General features: G+C 44.2%; 1 protein-coding gene across 2 annotated transcripts in view; it reads left to right on the forward strand.

Annotated features, from left to right (window-relative positions):
• BRCA2 (BRCA2 DNA repair associated) overlaps positions 1–18,505 on the forward strand; it is a 48,082-nt gene that overhangs the window by 27,265 nt on the left and 2,312 nt on the right. Inside the window, exons 13-25 of one of the 2 annotated variants that reach the window (XM_038762153.1) lie at positions 387–456; positions 1,311–1,762; positions 3,146–3,327; positions 5,399–5,586; positions 6,678–6,848; positions 7,433–7,790; positions 9,194–9,349; positions 9,631–9,775; positions 11,295–11,416; positions 14,001–14,202; positions 15,033–15,196; positions 15,284–15,422; positions 17,454–17,698. In XM_038762153.1, the coding sequence (XP_038618081.1) occupies positions 387–456; positions 1,311–1,762; positions 3,146–3,327; positions 5,399–5,586; positions 6,678–6,848; positions 7,433–7,790; positions 9,194–9,349; positions 9,631–9,775; positions 11,295–11,416; positions 14,001–14,202; positions 15,033–15,196; positions 15,284–15,422; positions 17,454–17,698 (2,594 nt within the window). Of the gene's footprint in view, positions 1–386; positions 457–1,310; positions 1,763–3,145; positions 3,328–5,398; positions 5,587–6,677; positions 6,849–7,432; positions 7,791–9,193; positions 9,350–9,630; positions 9,776–11,294; positions 11,417–14,000; positions 14,203–15,032; positions 15,197–15,283; positions 15,423–17,453; positions 17,699–18,505 lie in introns of those variants that run through there. The other variant, XM_038762154.1, reaches the window with a different exon arrangement.

The raw sequence follows: 18,505 nt of genomic DNA on the forward strand, positions 1-18,505 counted from the left end.
AATTTTGTGAAGTACAGAGTTTTTCTGTAGTTGCGGCATTTGAGCTCACTTTTTAAAATAATCAAATACTTCAAATCACAATAGGAATCAATCGCATTTATTGAGCGCTTACTGTGTGCAGAGCACTGTACTAAGCGCTTGGGAAGTACAAGTTGGCAACATATAGAGACAGTCCCTACCCAACAGTGGGCTCACAGTCTAAAAGGGGGAGACAGAGAACAAAGCCAAACAAACTAACAAAATAATGCACACTTGAGAGAATTTGCCAAAGTAGATCCTAAGTATGATCTCACTCTTTGCATGCAAAATCAGACCTGACCCACAGTTTTACTAGTCAGTAAAATTGGCCAGTAAATTTTTTGTCAGCGCATATGATTTTCCTTTAGGAACAATGAAAGATAGAAGAATGTGCACGAACCATGTTCCTCTAAAGCCAGTTTCCTGTGGGCCTTTTAGGTAAGACATGATATTTTTAGTGTATATTTTTTTCTAAAAGTAGTAACTTTTAGGACCACCCACAACCTGACCTGGGTGGCAGTTGGCTTCTCTTCCCTTGGCTCTGGGGTTTCATCCGACTCTGTCTTGCGCTACTTTTCTCGAAGTCCTCACTGCCGCCTAAGTGCCCGCTTCACCCCCGACCCCTGCTGCCACTCTCCATAGACAATCTCTGTCTCTTCCCATGTTTTTGTGCGGAGCATGGTATGTTGGGAACCATGACCGAGTGCCCCGTGCACATGGGGCCAAAAACTGCTGCTTGGCAAGAACTAGACAGACAGCATGGCAGCCTGCACTGAGGGAGTTGGAGGGGGAAGAATCACTGACAGCAGAAATTATTGGCTTCCCATTCAGAAAAGTTTACTGTAGAAGGCTGTGGGAAGTTTCAGCCAGGACACAATAGTTTGGAAAATATAGCAGAGCAGAGAAAGAATATGAAGAGCCGGAGATCCAGAAAAGAGGTACTTAGGTTTGAGAAAAGAAAGAAATTAGAAGGGTAAATAGGAACTCTTTTTCCAGGTGGGCTGGAAGAGTTGTTCACCTGCTTAGAGGTAAGGAGATGGACCAGATGAAGGATTTACATGTGTTTAGGGATTTTTCACATATGTGTATGTATCACAACTCAGTTTTGCAAACGTTAAGAATATAAATTTAGCATCTACAGTAGGCCAGCTGATGATTACCTATAAGCTAGGCCTGAAAGTTTAGAAAGTTATTGAGTGGATACACCTCCAAAGCATGAAGATATATTTTTCAGATTTAATGTGTACATTTACTGAGAAAAATCTAAATAACGGCATTTCTCTCCATCGTAGCGTAACTAAAGAACGGCAAGAGATGAGGAATCCTAATTTGACTGCACCCAATCAAGAATTTCTAACTAAACCTCCTGCTTTCCAGCAACATACTTTGGGACGGTCTTCAGGCAATTCACCCATTTTTAGGGCTCCATTTTATGGCGTTTCAGCCAGCAAAAATGAGAAGATGAATCCCCAGAATATTTCAGGCAAACCTGCCAAAGTTTTTGTTCCTCCCTTCAAAACAAAGGCTCGTGCGTGCACAGATAAACAGGACGCCAGCAAGAAATGTCAATCACAGGTGAACCAGCAAATAAACAAAGATGGAGAGCAAAACAGTATTTTAAGTGGACCCTATCCAGGGGTCAGTGGCAGTAATACTGTGGATGTTAAAAATGGTCAATCTGATACAGATAGTGCCAATCAAGAAACAACTCAAGCCGTAGCAGACCATGGCGAAGAACATTTAGGTAAACTTTATGAAATTTTTATCATTTTTATAAGACATTTCTTTAAGTAATTGCCAAAGATCAATGACTTTTATAAGCAGGGGCTAGTAGAGATAAAAAAAAAAACTCCCCAAAGATTCTTAAAGTGTTTTTTTGTCCCACAGGTTTGAATTAAATAGTTTTAATGTAACACGAACAGTTTTTTTTCTTTCCCCCCTGGGAAAAAAAACCATTCTCAAGCAAAAGCGTTTTAATAAATCAATCGTATTTGAGCACTTACTGTATGCAGAACACTGTGATAAGTGCTTGGGAGAGCACAATAAAACCGAGTTGGTAGATGTATTCCCTGCTCACAAGGATTTTACAGTCTAGAGGAATAAAACTGTATCATTCTACACATCACAAGTTTTCTCAGTAAACTAATGCAAAAGCAAAAGTTCCTTTATATTAACTTTCCCCACATGTAAACTGTAATCGCCTTGAGGGCGGGTATCATGCATAGCAACTCTGTTGTACTTTCTCATCAAGGCTTTGCACACAAAGTAAGTGCTTGGTAAATACTGTTGATTGTTTGACTGAGATTAGCTTTTCTAATTGAAGGCATTCTATCCTAAGCCTACTTAAAATGTCATGCTGTTTAAAGTGATCTTTATTATTACTGGTTGCGATGTGACCAGTGGGTTTTGTCACATAGCCAAGGTTATAAAGAAAAATCCATTCCACCATTTGCACTTAAAATCAGGGCCGTTGTCACCTATTGAGTTTTTACAAGTTTACTAGTGAAAAAGCCCTGTTATATGTTATATATACACATATATGTATATATGTTTGTACATATTTAATACTCTATCTTGTACATATCCTATTTATTTTATGTTGTTAGTATGTTTGGTTTTGTTCTCTGTCTCCCCCTTCTAGACTGTGAGCCCGCTGTTGGGTAGGGACTGTCTCTATGTGTTGCCGACTTGTACTTCCCAAGCGCTTAGTACAGTGCTCTGCACACAGTAAGCGCTCAGTAAATACGATTGATTGATTGATTGGTGGTGCTCAGCCATCTCAGTGGGAGAGGTAGCCCCCAGCCCCTCAGTGTTTGGGGGAGGAGAGGCAGGAGGGGCGGGAGGACTGATGGAGAGACTTGGTTGTGGGGAGTGTGACTCGCACTCCCCTCCAGAAATATTCCAAGCCCCCGCCCACAAACCAACCAACCGTCCTCCCACGCCCACCTCATTTCCCTTGGGAAGACCAGGAGGATCCCTGTTCGTTTGGATTGTTTGGGCAAAAATCCCTGTTGCGCGCCCAGAGCTTCTTGGCCGCGTTCGTATCGGAGATGGGCTTTTTAAAATTTATGATCTGAAGCTAATTTCACTAAGACCAGCTTTTCGGGCGGTTCTTTTCTTTTAACAGACACGATCGTGAATCTTCAGCGTGCCAGAGAGCTGCAAGAAATGAGGATCGAAAAGAAACAGAGACAGCGTATTCCTCCGCTGCTGGGCCGCCTGTACCTCACAAAGACATCTGTTCGCCCTAGACTTTCTCTCAAAACCGCAGTAGAAGGGAGAGCTCCTTCAGAGTATTCCGCTAAGGAGGTAAACTGCCACCTCTACCGTTCACAGCTTCGCATTCGGTGTATTTACGGGTCACCGAAGACTGTCATTCAGATGTTTTCTTGTTTTAGGAAACGTGCATCAGGTCATGTGGTAAAATCCCGTTTATCGGAAGTATTAATAATGAGCTCATTGTGGGCAGGGAATGTGTCCGTTATTGTACTCTCCCAAGCGCTTAGTACAGTGCTCTGCATACAGTAAGCACTCAATAAATTTGATTGAATGAAGGAATGAGTAATTATAGTATTTGTTAAGTATGTGTCAAGCACTGCTCTAAGCGCTGGGGTAGATAGAAGCTAATCAGGTTGGACACTGTCCTTGTCCCAAATGAGGCTCAGTCTTCATATGTTGGTATAATGGAAAGGAGAGGTAGGTGTGTGGTTTCTTAAAAGGAATTGTAGTGATCTATCGCCATTCAAACTACGTTGATATTTAGATTTGACCAAACTGAAGTCAGAAAATTGTGGAGTGAATAAGCGAGTGTGAAGAAACACTTGAAGTAAAGTTGGAATTGTTTTAAAGCCTTTTAAAATTTCAGTTCAGCTCACAGTGGGGTTTGTATCGGAAAGGAACAGAGCGTATTATAGGCTGGTTGAAACAGAATAGCTGGACCAGTCTGGATCCCTGTTCACACCCAGTTGTCCCCAACAGAGAGGGGCAGGGGATTTGACGGAGGTGCTGCCCAACATATGGTGTAGGGTGCAGTATTCTTTAGCTGTCATATAATGTAAGGATTGCATTTTTACAAAACCCCTCATTACGGGAAAGACATTCTGAACTCACCCCTGCCTTACACAAGCACACATGAACCATTCCGACCACACGATAAAGAATACTACTGAAGCATGGCATCGCTTTGCCAGTGCAACAAAAAAAAAAAACCTGCTAGCAAATCCTGATGCTAGCTAAAAAGTCAAGATACTATTAGTTCCATTAAGGGACTCATCATTTTGTAGTCTTGCATATTCCTTAATATAAGGGCTCAGGTTCCTCAGCTGAAAAACAGAGCACCCTCAGTTCTGCCATAGCATAGTGCATGCTTCCACTGCACATTGTGGCCAAAATAATAATAATGATGGTATTTGTTAAGCACTTACTAGGTGCAAAGCACTGTTCTTAGCGCTGGGGAGGTTACAGAGTGATCAGATTGTCCCACGGGAGGCTCACAGTTTTAATCCCCATTTTACAGATGAGGTAACTGAGGCACAGGGAAGGTAAGTGAATTGCCCAAAGTCATACAGCTGACAGTTGGTGGAGATGGGATTCGCACCCATGACCTCTTGACTCCAAAGCCCATGCTCTTTCCACTGAGCCACGATGCTGTTAGGGAAACAGGGAATGTTCTGACAACACCAGCCTTTTGGCGTACAGGGTATTGTGTGGTCGGAATCATCATCATCATCAGTCGTATTTATTGAGCGCTTACTGTGTGCAGAGCACTGTACTAAGCGCTTGGGAAGTACAAATGGGCAACATATAGAGACAGTCCCCACCCAACAGTGGCCTCACAGTCTAAAAGAATGGTTTATGTGTGCTTGTGTAAGGCAGGGATGAGTTCAGAATGTCTTTTCCGTAATGAGGGGTTTTGTAAAAATGCAATCCTTACATTACATGACAGCTAAGTACACAGTAATATTTAAAAATCAATGAGGAGGGGCAAATTTTCTAGTTGTTTTCATATATAAAATGTGAAGAGCCACCTTCTAAAAATGCAGCTTTTACCTGCTGGAGTTGGAGGCAGCGTGGCTCAGGGGAAAGATCGTGGGCTTTGGAGTCCGAGGTCATGGGTTCAAATCCTGGCTCCGCCAATTGTCAGCTGTGTGACTTTGGGCAAGTCACTTCTCTGGGCCTCAGTTCCCTCATCTGTAAAATGGGGGTGAAGACTGTGAGCCCCCCCGTGGGACAACCTGATCACCTTGTAACTTCCCCAGTGCTTAGAACGGTGCTTTGCACCTAGTAAGCGCTTAATAAATGTCATTATTATTAGATATCAACTGACGGTCATCTCCTCTGTCTTCCTTTCACCCTCCACCTTTCCTTCCTTTTTTCATAGCTGTACATGTGTGGGGTATTGAAGCACTGCCTAAGGGTTAACAGCAAAAACGCGGAGTCCTTCCAGTTTTGTAGCCAAGATTGTTTCAGTAGAGAGTGCTGGTTGGCGGGCGATGGCGTGCAGTTGGCTGATGGTGGATGGCTCATACCTACCAATGCAGGCAAGGCAGGAAAAGAAGAATTCTACAGGTACTCCTCTGAAACAGTGGTTTTTGAATGGCCCCTGATCCCGTTTTGGGGGGCGTGATAGTATAGTGGCACTCTGAATGAGCTCTCCTTTCCAAGAAGTCAAAGGTGACCCTAAGGGGACCGGCCTCGGGGACAGAGAAAATGGTGATGTTGACTGAACTCGAAGGGAAACTTCGGGAATTAAACACTTCAAATAAGCTCATCTCTAAAAATAATGTCTTGGTCTCCGTTTTCTAAAAGATAGCTGCGTATATATATTTTTTTACAACCTGTACACTTCTTTGTGCTTCTCGGTTGGCTTTTCACCAAAACAGAATGGATATGTGGGTAACACTCGCTTCCAGATAAAGTGGAGTTTTTATTAAAGGGAGAGAAATAATATACTTTATTATTATTCTTACCACTTACTAAATCAATCAATCGTATTTATTGAGCGCTTACTATGTGCAGAGCACTGTACTAAGCGCTTGGGAAGTACAAATTGGCAACACATAGAGACAGTCCCTACCCAACAGTGGGCTCACAGTCTAAAAGATCACTTTTTTTTTGATACTAAAGGATCACTATTTTCATAGCTGGGGTTTTTACGTAGTTTATGATGCAAATCATTGGGTTAAGTAAATTTTAGGAACTGTTGAATTAATATGTTAAATAGTACTGCATCTAATAGAATCATCATCAATCGTATTTACTGAGCGCTTACTGTGTGCAGAGCACTGTAGTAAGCGCTTGGGAAGTACAAGTTGGCAACATATAGAGACAGTCCCTACCAATAATTGTAATCATCTGCTGAAATGTTTCGGAAACTATTTAAATTGCGATTTCTAGGTTATACTTCATTCAGTCGTATTTATTGGGCGCTTACTGTGTGCAGAGCACTGCACTAAGCGCTTGGGAAGTCCAAGTTGGCAACATATAGAGACGGTCCCTACCCAACAGCGGGCTCACAGTCTAGAAGGGATCTGTGACTTGATCTGTGACGATGGTAAATATTCTTGTTTATGAAGATTGTAGTTTCCAGAGGTGCCCTCAAATAATGCTAAATTCAGTGTCGGCATAATGTGACTTCCTTTTCCTTCATTTGTACGCAGGGCCCTGTGTGATACTCCTGGTGTGGATACTAAACTAATTTCTAGACCTTGGGTCTTCAACCACTATAGATGGATAATCTGGAAGCTGGCAGCCATGGAGGTTACTTTTCCTAAGCAATTTGCTAATCGGTGCTTAACCCCAGAAAGGGTGCTTCTCCAGCTGAAATACAGGCAAGTGTGTAAAACTGGGATTGTGTGAGAAGGGAGTGCAAATGCACTACTTATAATTATTTTGGTGATGAGGCAATGTGAACTGCAGAATTTCTCCCCCTCGTCCCCCTCTCCATCCCCCCTCTTACCTCCTTCCCTTCCCCACAGCACCTGTATATATGTATATATGTTTGTACGTATTTATTACTCTATTTATTTACTTGTACATATCTATTCTATTTATTTTATTTTGTTAATATGTTTGGTTTTGTTGTCTGTCTCCCCCTTCTAGACTGTGAGCCCACTGTTGGGTAGGGACTGTCTCTATATGTTGCCAACTTGTACTTCCCAAGCGCTTAGTACAGTGCTCTGCCCACAGTAAGTGCTCAATAAATACAATTGATTGATTGATCGATCCCTTCAACATTCAAAAGCACTGGGAAGACTTGTTACCAAATAATACGCTATCTCCTTCCTTCCGTTCTGTTTCACTGCTTTAGATTTTTAATCCTAGGCCTGGAACGTTAGGCTTGGGGCTTGGAATTTGCTTTTGTAAATGTTTGGTACTTGGAACCCATTCAGTTTTAAGGTATTCTGTCTTTCAGATATGATGTGGAAATTGATAAAAGCCAAAGATCAGCTATCAAAAAGATAACAGAAAGAGACGACTCAGCGGCCAAAACACTGGTACTCTGTGTTTCCGAAATAATTTCACCAGGCACCGGAGCACCTGTGACTGCTAGCAGAACCAACGACAGTGTGTTAACCCAGAAAGAAGGAGCGGTCGTTCAAGTTACAGACGGCTGGTATGCTCTCAAGGCACTTCTAGATCCCCCTCTGCTTGCTCTCCTCCAGGCCGGCAAATTGATGGTGGGCCAGAAGATCGTGCTGTTCGGAGCAGAACTTGTGGGGCCTTCCAATGCTTGCACCCCTCTGGAAGCTCCCGAGGATCTCATGTTAAAGGTAAAACCCAAAGTCCGTGGAAGCATTTAATTCTGGGTGGTAGCTGTAAGCGACGAAAGGCACTAGGACCTGTGAACATTGTGGTGATAGCTTTCTGAAAACGTTTCCAAAGTGCCGTCGCATTCGTTTGTCCATCTAGCTGGGCGTTTATGTAAAGTAAATTTATGCCAATAAATGTTTATGAGGCTCCAGGATAGCTGTAGAGTGAATGTTTAGACTGTGAGCCCACTGTTGGGTAGGGACTGTCTCTATATGTTGCCAACTTGCACTTCCCAAGCGCTTAGTACAGTGCTCTGCATACAGTAAGCGCTCAATAAATACGACTGATGATGTTGCCTTGAGGGTACATTTAAATCGGGATGAAAATATTCCGTAGCAGGGCACCTCTGGGACAACTGTGATTTTTAGATTTTTTTAGACTGTGATTTTTTAGACTGTGAGCCCACTGTTGGGTAGGGACTGTCTCTGTATGTTGCCAACTTGTACTTCCCAAGCGCTTAGTACAGTGCTCTGTACACAGTAAGCGCTCAATAAATACGATTGATGATGTTGCCTTGAGGGTACATTTAAATCGGGATGAAAATATTCCGTAGCAGGGCACCTTTGGGACAACTGTGATTTTTAGATTTTTTTAGACTGTGATTTTTTAGACTGTGAGCCCACTGTTGGGTAGGGACTGTCTCTGTATGTTGCCACCTTGTACTTCCCAAGCGCTTAGTACAGTGCTCTGCACACAGTAAGCGCTCAATAAATACGATTGATTGATTGATTGATTGATTGATTGATTTTCGCCTCAACCCAGAAGGCTTGGTGCCTGCAGCAAAGAGCTGCAACACAGATCCACCGACTCTGTGAAAGGAGAGGCAGCTCCCACCTGGTTCTTGTTAATTGGCCTGTCTCCTAACAAAATCCATTTTCTTTTTGTTTAAAATGAGCCCACTGTATCCCTGCCATTAACCTCCAGAGAAAACAGTGCCCTCAGAGTTAATGGAAAGTGCTAGAGATTCAAGGTTGGTGATTTTATTTTGGCCCGGAGGGAGGGAAGGTTGACAATGGGGCAGGGCATCCGGGGCTAGACTGGGCGGGTCAAGGTCAGTGTCCCACTAGAATCAATCAATCAATCATATTTATTGAGCGCTTACTGTGTGCAGAGCACTGTACTAAGCGCTTGGGAAGTACAAGTTGGCAACATATACAGTCCCTATCCAACATTGGGTTCACTAGAAGCCACCTGGGGGCTCGATTTTTACCCATTCTTGCCATAAACGGATAGTTGCTCCGTGGTCTTTAAACGGCGGCCGCTGTCCTCTCCGTCTCGTATTACAGTTAAGGCAAGAAAGACAAATTGGAAATCTTGACCTTCCGTCCTTTTTGAAAGAGTTGCGTTTATTTCCTTTATCCAGATTTCGGCGAACAGCACTCGGCCTGCTCGTTGGTATGCTAAACTAGGGTTCCAGCCGGATCCCAGGCCTTTCCCTCTGTCCTTATCATCCCTTTTTAAGGATGGTGGAAGTGTCGGATGCGTTGATGTAGTTATCCAAAGAGCATATCCAACCCAGGTACGATATCTTTAAACTTCCCTTTTATCATTCTCTGTAATGCAGTGAATCTGTTGTATCCTGTCCTCGTCTACAAACTCATTTGTGTGTCTTTACCACAGGAAAAAGTGGTGTTCTCTAGTTTGGTATTACCAGAAATCCCACCTGGTATTTCATAATATCCCGTAATATAGCCTGTTAATTTTTAGTTTAAATTCAGATTTTCATCCTGGTATGAAAATCAGAGGGAGTGGAGCAGGATTGATGGAAAGTCAGCTACAGATGCTGGAATTTTATTTCAGTGGATGGAAAAGACACAGACCGGATCATACGTGTTTCGTAATGAGCGGGCAGAAGAAAAGGAGGCATCCAAACACGCGGAGAGCCTGCAAAAGAAACTAGAAGTCCTATTTGCAAAAATTCAAGATGACTTTGAAAAGCAGGAAGGTATATCTTTATTTGTGTGTTAAATTTTAATGTTTAATAAGAATACGTAGTGTAGTGAAGCTATAGCTTGGCTCAGGGAGAAGCAGCTTGGCTCAGTGGAAAGAGCCCAGGCTTGGGAGTCAGAGGTCATGGGTTCAAATCTTGACTCTGCCAACTGTCAGCTGTGTGACTTTGGGCAAGTCACTTAACTTCTCTGGGCCTCAGTGACCTCATCTGGAAAATGGATATTAAGACTGTGAGCCCCCCGTGGGACAACCTAATCACCTTGTATCCTCCCCAGAGCTTAGAACAGTGCTTTGCACATAGTAAGCGCTTAACAAATGCCATTATTATTATTATTATTATTATGCTCTAAAAGAGCAGAGAGGGAATTTCTACTTGGTATTTTGGGGAGATTTGTTTTAAAGCTTTTTCTTGTTCCCTGTGAGCCAGTGAGCTATTTTTAGGGCAGTGCTTTCTTTTTACGGAGATCTTTTTAAAGATGTTGTCACATCCACCAACATTTTCAAAAACACTGATTTACAAGAACTTCCTGTGTTCCTTAAGCAGTGTCTCTGTGAACCTGAAAGAGAATTGCATTTGCATAGTAGAATTAGCAAATTTGCATCACATTAGAAGCCAAAATAAAATTAATTGGTGTGGCGATACAGAGTTGCCACCACTTTAGCCCATGTTTTTAGTAGTGTTTTGCCCATTGAACCCCTAGGCTAGTGACATTTTCACAGCTGTTCACACTAATCCCCTTAGATTCCTTCAGTGATTCTTTCCTCTGGAGGTCACCCCTTCCTTTTTCCCTGCAATTCCAGTGAATTCTGATATCAGAAAGGATATTCAGCCGGGAGAATGCTAAACCGTCTCCTTTTATTGTTTCTTTTATTCCCTTAGTGCCATACATAAACGTCACCCAGCCTTCTTCCTCTATTTTTGCCTTTTTTCCCCAGTTGGTCTCTGAATTACAAGTTTTTGGAGCAGGGGCTAACGGTTCCCTGTCCACAGCAAGTCTAATAACAGTTTGTCAAATGCCTGTTTCCTCTTAGCCAAGGCAGATGGGCCTTTTTGATTATTTGATAGTTGTTTACTCCAGCTCTTTGCAGGGGAAACTATAAAGTGGGAAAATGATCTTTCAAAACATTTTTTCCTCCAATTATGTAACCCTGAACTTTTTCTTGTTCTCTGGGGAGTAATAATAGTGGTGGTATCCGTTTAGCCCTCTCTGCCAAGCACTGAGGCTCTTAGATACAAGGTAATTGGATTGGCCACAATCCCTGTCCCACATAGGTAGGAGGGAGAACAGGTATTGAATCCTCATTTTCAGATGAAGAAACGGAGGCACAGAAGAGTTAAGTAGCTTGCCTAATGTCACACAGCAGGCAGGTGACAGGGCCGGGATGAGAACCCTCCTGCCTGCTCTGGAAGCTCAACCCTTTGCGTTTTACTGATTTTTGTGCCGGTGTTTTACTTTCGGTTTCCGCACTTGTACTTTGCAACTCATACATCCCTGACCCCTCCACCCCCTTAGATGCTGCTCGGAGGAAAGATGTAAAGTCACGTGTCCTGACAAGAAAACAAGTCCGGGCTTTGCAAGATGGGGCAGAGCTTTATGAGGCCGTCAGGAGTGTGCCGGATCCTGCCTACGTCGAAGTAAGTGACTCTATAATAATCATTCATTCATTCATTCATTCATTGGTATTTATTGAGCGCTTACTGTGTGCAGAGCACTGTACTAAGCGCTTGGGAAGTACAAATCGGCAACATATAGAGATGGTCCCTACTGATAATGATGGTATTTGTTAAGCATTTACTATGTGTCAAGCACTGTCCTAAACGCTGGGGTAGATACAAGGTGATCAGGTTGTCCCACTTGGGGCTCACCGTCTTCATCCCCATTTTACAGACGAGGTAACTGAGGGCCAGGGAAGCGAAGTGACCTGCCCAAAGTCACACAGCTGACAAGTGGCGGAGCTGGGATTAGAACCCACGACCTCTGACTCCCAAGCCCGGACTCTTTCCACTAAGCCACGCTGCTTCTCAAAAATTAAAGGGTATTTGTTAAGTGCTTACTATCTGCCAGGCACTGTACTAAGCACTGGGGTGGATCCAAGCAAATCAGGTTGGACGCAGTCCTTGTCAATCAATCAATCAATCAATCAATCGTGTTTACTGAGCGCTTACTGCGTGCAGAGCACTGTACTAAGCGCTTGGGAAGTACAAGTTGGCAACATATAGAGACGGTCCCTACCCAACAGTGGGCTCACAGATTCAGTCCCCATTTTACAGATGAGGTAACTGGGGCACAGAGAAGTTAGCTGACTTGCCTAAGGTCACACAGCAGACAAGGATTAGAACCCACGACCTTCTGACTCTCGGGCCTGTGCTCTTATCCACTATGCCATGCTCCTTCTCTATCCGGGGAGCATTCTGTCTGATGACACGCTTTCCCTGGAGACCCCACGGGGCCTCAGGAAGAAGCTGCCTGACGTCACCGTTGCTGCAGGCAACTCTGAAGGGTGCGTGGCTGTGGCCGTGAAGCTCAAACACGCTGACACGCTCACCCTGCCTGGCTTTTCCCCCCGCTCGATGCAGCTGTCATGGGATCTGTTTATTTCCTTGGAGTGGTCATCTACTACATAGACCCGCAAGGGCCCGAGACAGTCAAAGTGACTGCTGGAATTAGGCTCCAAGGAGAGGGCCCGCCCCCATCTTCATCATCATCATCATCAATCGTATTTATTGAGCGCTTACTGTGTGCAGAGCACTGTACTAAGCGCTTGGGAAGTACAAGTTGGCAGCATATACAGTCCCTACCCACCGTCTTCTAAATCATAACTCGTCAGGGGTCCAGAAATGGCAGACGCTTCTTACATTGGCCCTGCCTTTTCCCCCTCCAACACTCTGTCAGGAGAGGAAAGAAGAAGGAAGTGGCCTTCAGTTCATATTCCACTCCAAAGGTCGGGAAAGTCTCTCTGGGGTAGCTCTACCCACACCTCTCATTCTCCGTCACTCCCGGCCCCCTTGGGTTCAGGCCTTGGGGCCCCAGGATTATGTCATTCATTCAATAATAATAATAATGGCATTTGTTAAGCGCTTACTATGTGCAAAGCACTGTTCTAAGCGCTGGGGAGGATACAAGGTGATCAGGTTGTCCCACGGGGGGCTCACAGTCTTAATCCCCATTTTCCGGATGAGGTCATTGAGGCCCAGAGAAGTGAAGTGACTTGCCCAAAGTCACTCAGCTGACAGTTGGCAGAGCCGGGATTTGAACCCATGACCTCAGACTCCCAAGCCCGGGCTCTTTCCACTGAGCCAAGCTGCTTCTCCCTGAGCCAAGCTACAGCTTCACTACACTACGTATTCTTATTAAACATTGAAATTTAAAACACAATCATTCAGTCCTATGTATTGAGCGCTTACTGTGTGCAGAGCACTGTACTAAGCGCTTGGGAAGTACAAGTCGGCAACATAGAGGCGGTCCCTACCCGACAACAGTCATCTTTTAGACTGTGAGCCCACTGTTGGGTAGGGACTGTCTCTATATGTTGCCAATTTGTACTTCCCAAGCGCTTAGTACAGTGCTCTGCACACAGTAAGCGCTCAATAAATACGATTGATGATGATGACGATCTCAGTCCGATCCTTTTAGTCCACCTCAGTCCTTTTAGACTGTGAGCCCACTGTTGGGTAGGGACCGTCTCTATATGTTGCCAATTTGTCCTTCCCAAGTGCTTAGTACAGTGCTCTGCACACAGTAAGCACTCAATAAATGCGATTGATTGATTGATCGATCCTGCTCCTGGGTGATTTCCGTGCATTCCCAGTGTGAAGAAGCAGGTCTGTCCCTCTCTCCCTCTGTTCCTTCTTCCTTCCTTCCCCCTTCTCCAATTTTTTGAGGGGAGGAGAGGTGGGAGGAGGCGTAAGATCGGTCCCTCCCGAACCCTGCGTGAGGATCTAGACCTAAACTATACTGTGGGAACCTAAAAGAATGAAGGCAGTTAACCCCACATTAAGGAGCTAGTGTGTTTTAGTATGCAACACCCTGAGCATATCAAAGATGCATTTTCACAGCACTCTAGCCAAACTGAGTAATAAAAACACACAGCACTTTGGCTGGGCCAATTATACTCGAGATTTTTTCTACATGTCTCTCTCAGGCTAGTTGTAAAAGCCAAGGGGTTTATCAGTAGCAATACTGAGAAGTGTCCTGAAAAGACTTTCTTTGTGATCCCAGGCTTATTTCAGCCAAGAGCAGCTAAAAGCCTTGAACAGTCACAGGCAGATGCTGAGTGATCAGAAGCAAGCGCGGATCCAGATGGAGTTCAGGAGGGCTCTAGAACTGGCCGAAGAGGGTGAAAACGGTTGGGCAAGAAGAGATGTGACCGCTATATGGAAGCTTCGTGTCGTAGACTACGGGAAACCAGGAAAAGATTCAGGTCGGTACTGGAAACAAGATGCCGTCACTACCTTTCGTCCGCTTCTTAGATTTCTTCTCCCCTTTAGCCTGGGGCCAACTTGATTATCTAATTTTGACCCCAATGCTTGGTATAATGCCTGGCAAATGATCAGCGCTTCACAAATACCGCAATTACTACTCTTCCAATCGGTGGGTAGAACATAAAGGATATCTCCCTCTGCCCATCCACCAAGCTAGCTCTCTTCCTCCCTTCAAGGCCCTGCTGAGAGCTCACCTCCTCCAGGAGGCCTTCCCAGACTGAGCCCCTTCTTTCCTCTCCCCGTCGTCCCCCTCTCCATCCCCCCGTCTTACCTCCTTCCCTTCCCCACAGCACCTGTATATATGTATATATGGTTGTACATATTTATTACTCTATTTATTTATTTATTTATTTATTTTACTTGTACATTTCTATCCTACTTATTTTATTTTGTTGGTATGTTTGGTTCTGTTCTCTGTCTCCCCCTTTTAGACTGTGAGCCCACTGTTGGGTAGGGACTGTCTCTATGTGATGCCAATTTGTACTTCCCAAGCGCTTAGTACAGTGCTCTGCACATAGTAAGCGCTCAATAAATACGATTGATTGATTGATTGATTGATCTTTATACGTCAGGTAACAAGTGATGCAACTCAGATGAGGAGTTCACCTCGGTACTATAGGTATAAATCAATCAATCAATCGTATTTATTGAGCGCTTACTGTGTGCAGAGCACTGTACTAAGCACTTGGGAAGTACAAATACAAGTTCAGAATGTTTCTGAATTCGTGCTGACTTTTCTGAAAACATCTTCGTAATCCTTTTCACACAGCTATGCTGAATATCTGGCGCCCGTTGGCGGATATGTATTCCCTGTTAAAGGAGGGAGGCCGTTACCGAATCTACCACACCACGCCGTCACAGTCGAAAAGTAAATCTGGCCGGGGAAGCATACAATTAACCGCCACGAAGAAAACGCAGTTTCAGCAGCTGCCGGTACAAACTTAGCATTCTGATTTTGGCCACGCGGTCTCATTTTGTGGAACGTGCAGAAGGTGAATGCTTTAAATTCCCTTTCCCCAGGCTTCACACGAAATCCTGTTCCACATTTACAGGCCGAGGGAAGTGCTGCAGTTCAGTAAACTATCGGATCCAGCTTTGTGGCCGCCGTGGACCGAGGTGGACCTGGTGGGATTCATCGTTTCCGTCACCAAAAGAGCAGGTATTCCAAACGTGCCTTTTCTTGTTGCTTTAGTTTTCAAGACCGTAAGTTTTAAAAACATTTCCCAGTATTGCTGATGTGCAAAGAGCGATACGTAGCTACAGTCACCTTCCACGGTGGGTAAAACGAGATCAGGATTTTACAGTAGGCCTAATTCCCACATGTGCACTCTTTCCCAGTGCTCCCTGTATATATGTATATATGTTTGTACATATTTTTTTACTCTATTTATTTAATTTATTTGTACATATCTATTCTATTTATTTTATTTTGTTAGTATGTTTGGTCTCTGTCTCCCCCTTTTAGAGTGTGAGCCCACTGTTGGGTAGGGACTGTCTCTATATGTTGCCAATTTGTACTTCCCAAGCGCTTAGTACAGTGCTCTGCACATAGTAAGCGCTCAATAAATACGATTGATGATGATGATGATGATGCTCATTGCCAGGCTCTGCTCATGGTAAGTGCTTAATAAATTCCGTTACTATTGAAGAAGGGCCATTTGAGTGGTATTGGTAGTAACGTTTGAGCCAGCCAAGAGCCTTGACGGCAATGGTCAGAAGCTTTTGTTTGACGCAGCGGGAGACGGGCAGCCACTGGAGGCTTTTGAGGAGGGGAGCGGTGTGTCCTACGCCCGCTCTTGTAGTCTCACTATGATGGAACATGCCGGGATCACAGCATTTTCTGGTTTTGGTGGAGAGGAAGGGTTATATCCGGGGAAATGTCTTGGAGGATTTAGCAGTCTAGGGGCTAGTTATGAGAGCTATTTCTAATCCGGCTCAACCTCTTCAACAATTAGTACTGCCAGGATGGGTGTCTTTACTAAACGTGAAGGCAGAATTTAGTGCGTGTTCTTCCGACAACCTGCATGGCTGGTACCCCAGAACGCAGTGTTGGGAAAAGCGGTTATGGATTAGGAAGGTGACATCAGTTCTTCAGAAACACCATCCTTGCATTAGAGGAGAACGCGACATTCAGTTGATTTAATATATATATATAAATGTTTTCTAGTACTTTGAAAAGTAGCAGCCTTTCAGAGATCTCAGTTACCGTCCATAGAAAGGTAACTTCTTGGTAGTGCGATTTTTAAAATCTTGGTTCCTTATGCGACAGCAACACATCTAAAAATGTCCATATAGTGGCAGTCATTATTGGCTCGATAACATTCATTTTGAACTGTGGATAACCAATTAATAGTAGTTACTGGGTGCTTACTATGGGCACAGCGCTGTACTAAGCACTTGGGAGAGTGCGATACGACAGGTAATCCCTGATTCAAGGTAGGGATATCTTCTCCCCTGTCTCCTTCCCCCTGCCAAAAAAAAAAAAAAAAAAGGTTCAGAGCCTTGAATGTTACTGTTGCAATAGGAGTTCACAAAATGCTTGAGCCTGAAGAACCTTCTGCCTCTGAGGTATTTTAAATTTTTATTAAAATTCTCACCATGCTAATTCACGTCAAATCCCGAGCCTCTGCTAGTTTGCCGGCTTCCCCGGAGTGACTTACCAAGAAAAGTTTTTCCAAGGGCTTCCTAGTAAGCAACCGGAGCCCTAACGCTAACGGGTGGCCACAGCTTGAAGCCAGAGGGAAGTTAAGATGGGCAGAAAAGAATTCAGGATGCCCACCTGATCCACTGCAGGGGTGTGATCCAGCTACCCGGGCTACCAGAGAAATGTGTCAGATGACTGCCACGAAGGGATTCAGAAAAATCGATCGTTAAATTTGTAAACCGGCTCCAAAGGCTAGCGCGGGGTGGGCCCACACAAGAGCCCAGGCCTGTGACCTGCAGTCAGTGCTTGGGTGCCTTGGCTGGTCAGATTCGGTTCATTTGGGGCCTTTTGCGTCAGTGCTTTGGTCTCCACTGTCATTCTACAGTCACTCTGGCTCACAATGCAACGCCTTCTAATATTAAGACGGAAATAAGAGGGAAATACAGCCTTACATTATGCTTCTTAGCAGGTTCTCGGGTTTTTTTTTTTTTTACAAAATCATCCATTTTGAGAAAAGCTGACAAGTGACTTATTTTTCAATCTCAGGGCTTGCACCTCTAGTATATCTGTCAGATGAATGCCATAATCTTCTAGCGATAAAGTTCTGGACCGACCTTAATGAAGACATCATTAAGCCTTGTGCCTTGATTGCGGCGAGCAACCTCCAGTGGAAGTCAGAATCCACCTCGGGAATCTGTACCTTGTGTGCGGGAGAGCTCTCTGCCATCTCCGCCAATCCAAAGGAGAGCCATTTGCAAGAGACTTTCAGCAAGCTGAAAAGTACCATTCAGGTAACTTTACTGCAAAAGGGTTTTAAGTTTTTTTTTAAGACATCGCACCCTTAGGGAAGCAAAGCCTAGCGGGTAGAGTACGGGAGTCAGGTGGACCTGGGTCCTGAACCCAACTCCACCATTGGTCTGCTCTGTGTCCACGGGCGAGTCACTTAACTTCTCTGTGCCTCAGTTACCTCATCTGTAAAGTGGGGGTTAAGACTGGGAACCCCAGGTGGGACAGGGATCGTGTCTGACGCACAGTAAGCACTAAGTACCACAGTTATCACTACTATTATTATTGTTGTTATTTTATAGGCTTTGGGACTCTGTCTCTGTTTCTCTCTTGCTGTCTCTCTGTGTCCCTTCCCCACTTCCCCCTTGTCATTGTGTCTCCACCTCTGTATTCTTGTCTCTCTTAGTCTCTTCATCTGTTTCTCCCTCCATTTCTCTCTCTTTCTGCCTCTTTTCATCTGTTTTGCTACTTGTTTTCTACTTGTTTCTGTATTAGTCACTCCTGTCTTTGGCTGTCTTTATATCTACCAACCTGTCAGTCTCTCTGCCTGCCTTAGTCTCTGTCTTTCCCTCTATTTTGGTCTCTCTTTGTTGCTCTATCTTTCTCTGTCTCTCTCCTTTCATCCCTTGTGGTGGCCTGGGAATGCATCTATTATATTGTTGTATGGTACACATGCTTAGTATGGTGTCTTGCACACAATAAGTGCTCTATAAATACATTTGACTTTCCCTTCAGCTAATCCATTATGGACCTCTTGTCTGTGACTTTATCCAAATTTCTCCAACTAGAAAGTATTTTCTGCCTCCTACTTT

Source organism: Tachyglossus aculeatus, chromosome 20, assembly GCF_015852505.1.
Source record: "Tachyglossus aculeatus isolate mTacAcu1 chromosome 20, mTacAcu1.pri, whole genome shotgun sequence".
NCBI classification, from domain to species: Eukaryota; Metazoa; Chordata; class Mammalia; order Monotremata; family Tachyglossidae; genus Tachyglossus; species Tachyglossus aculeatus.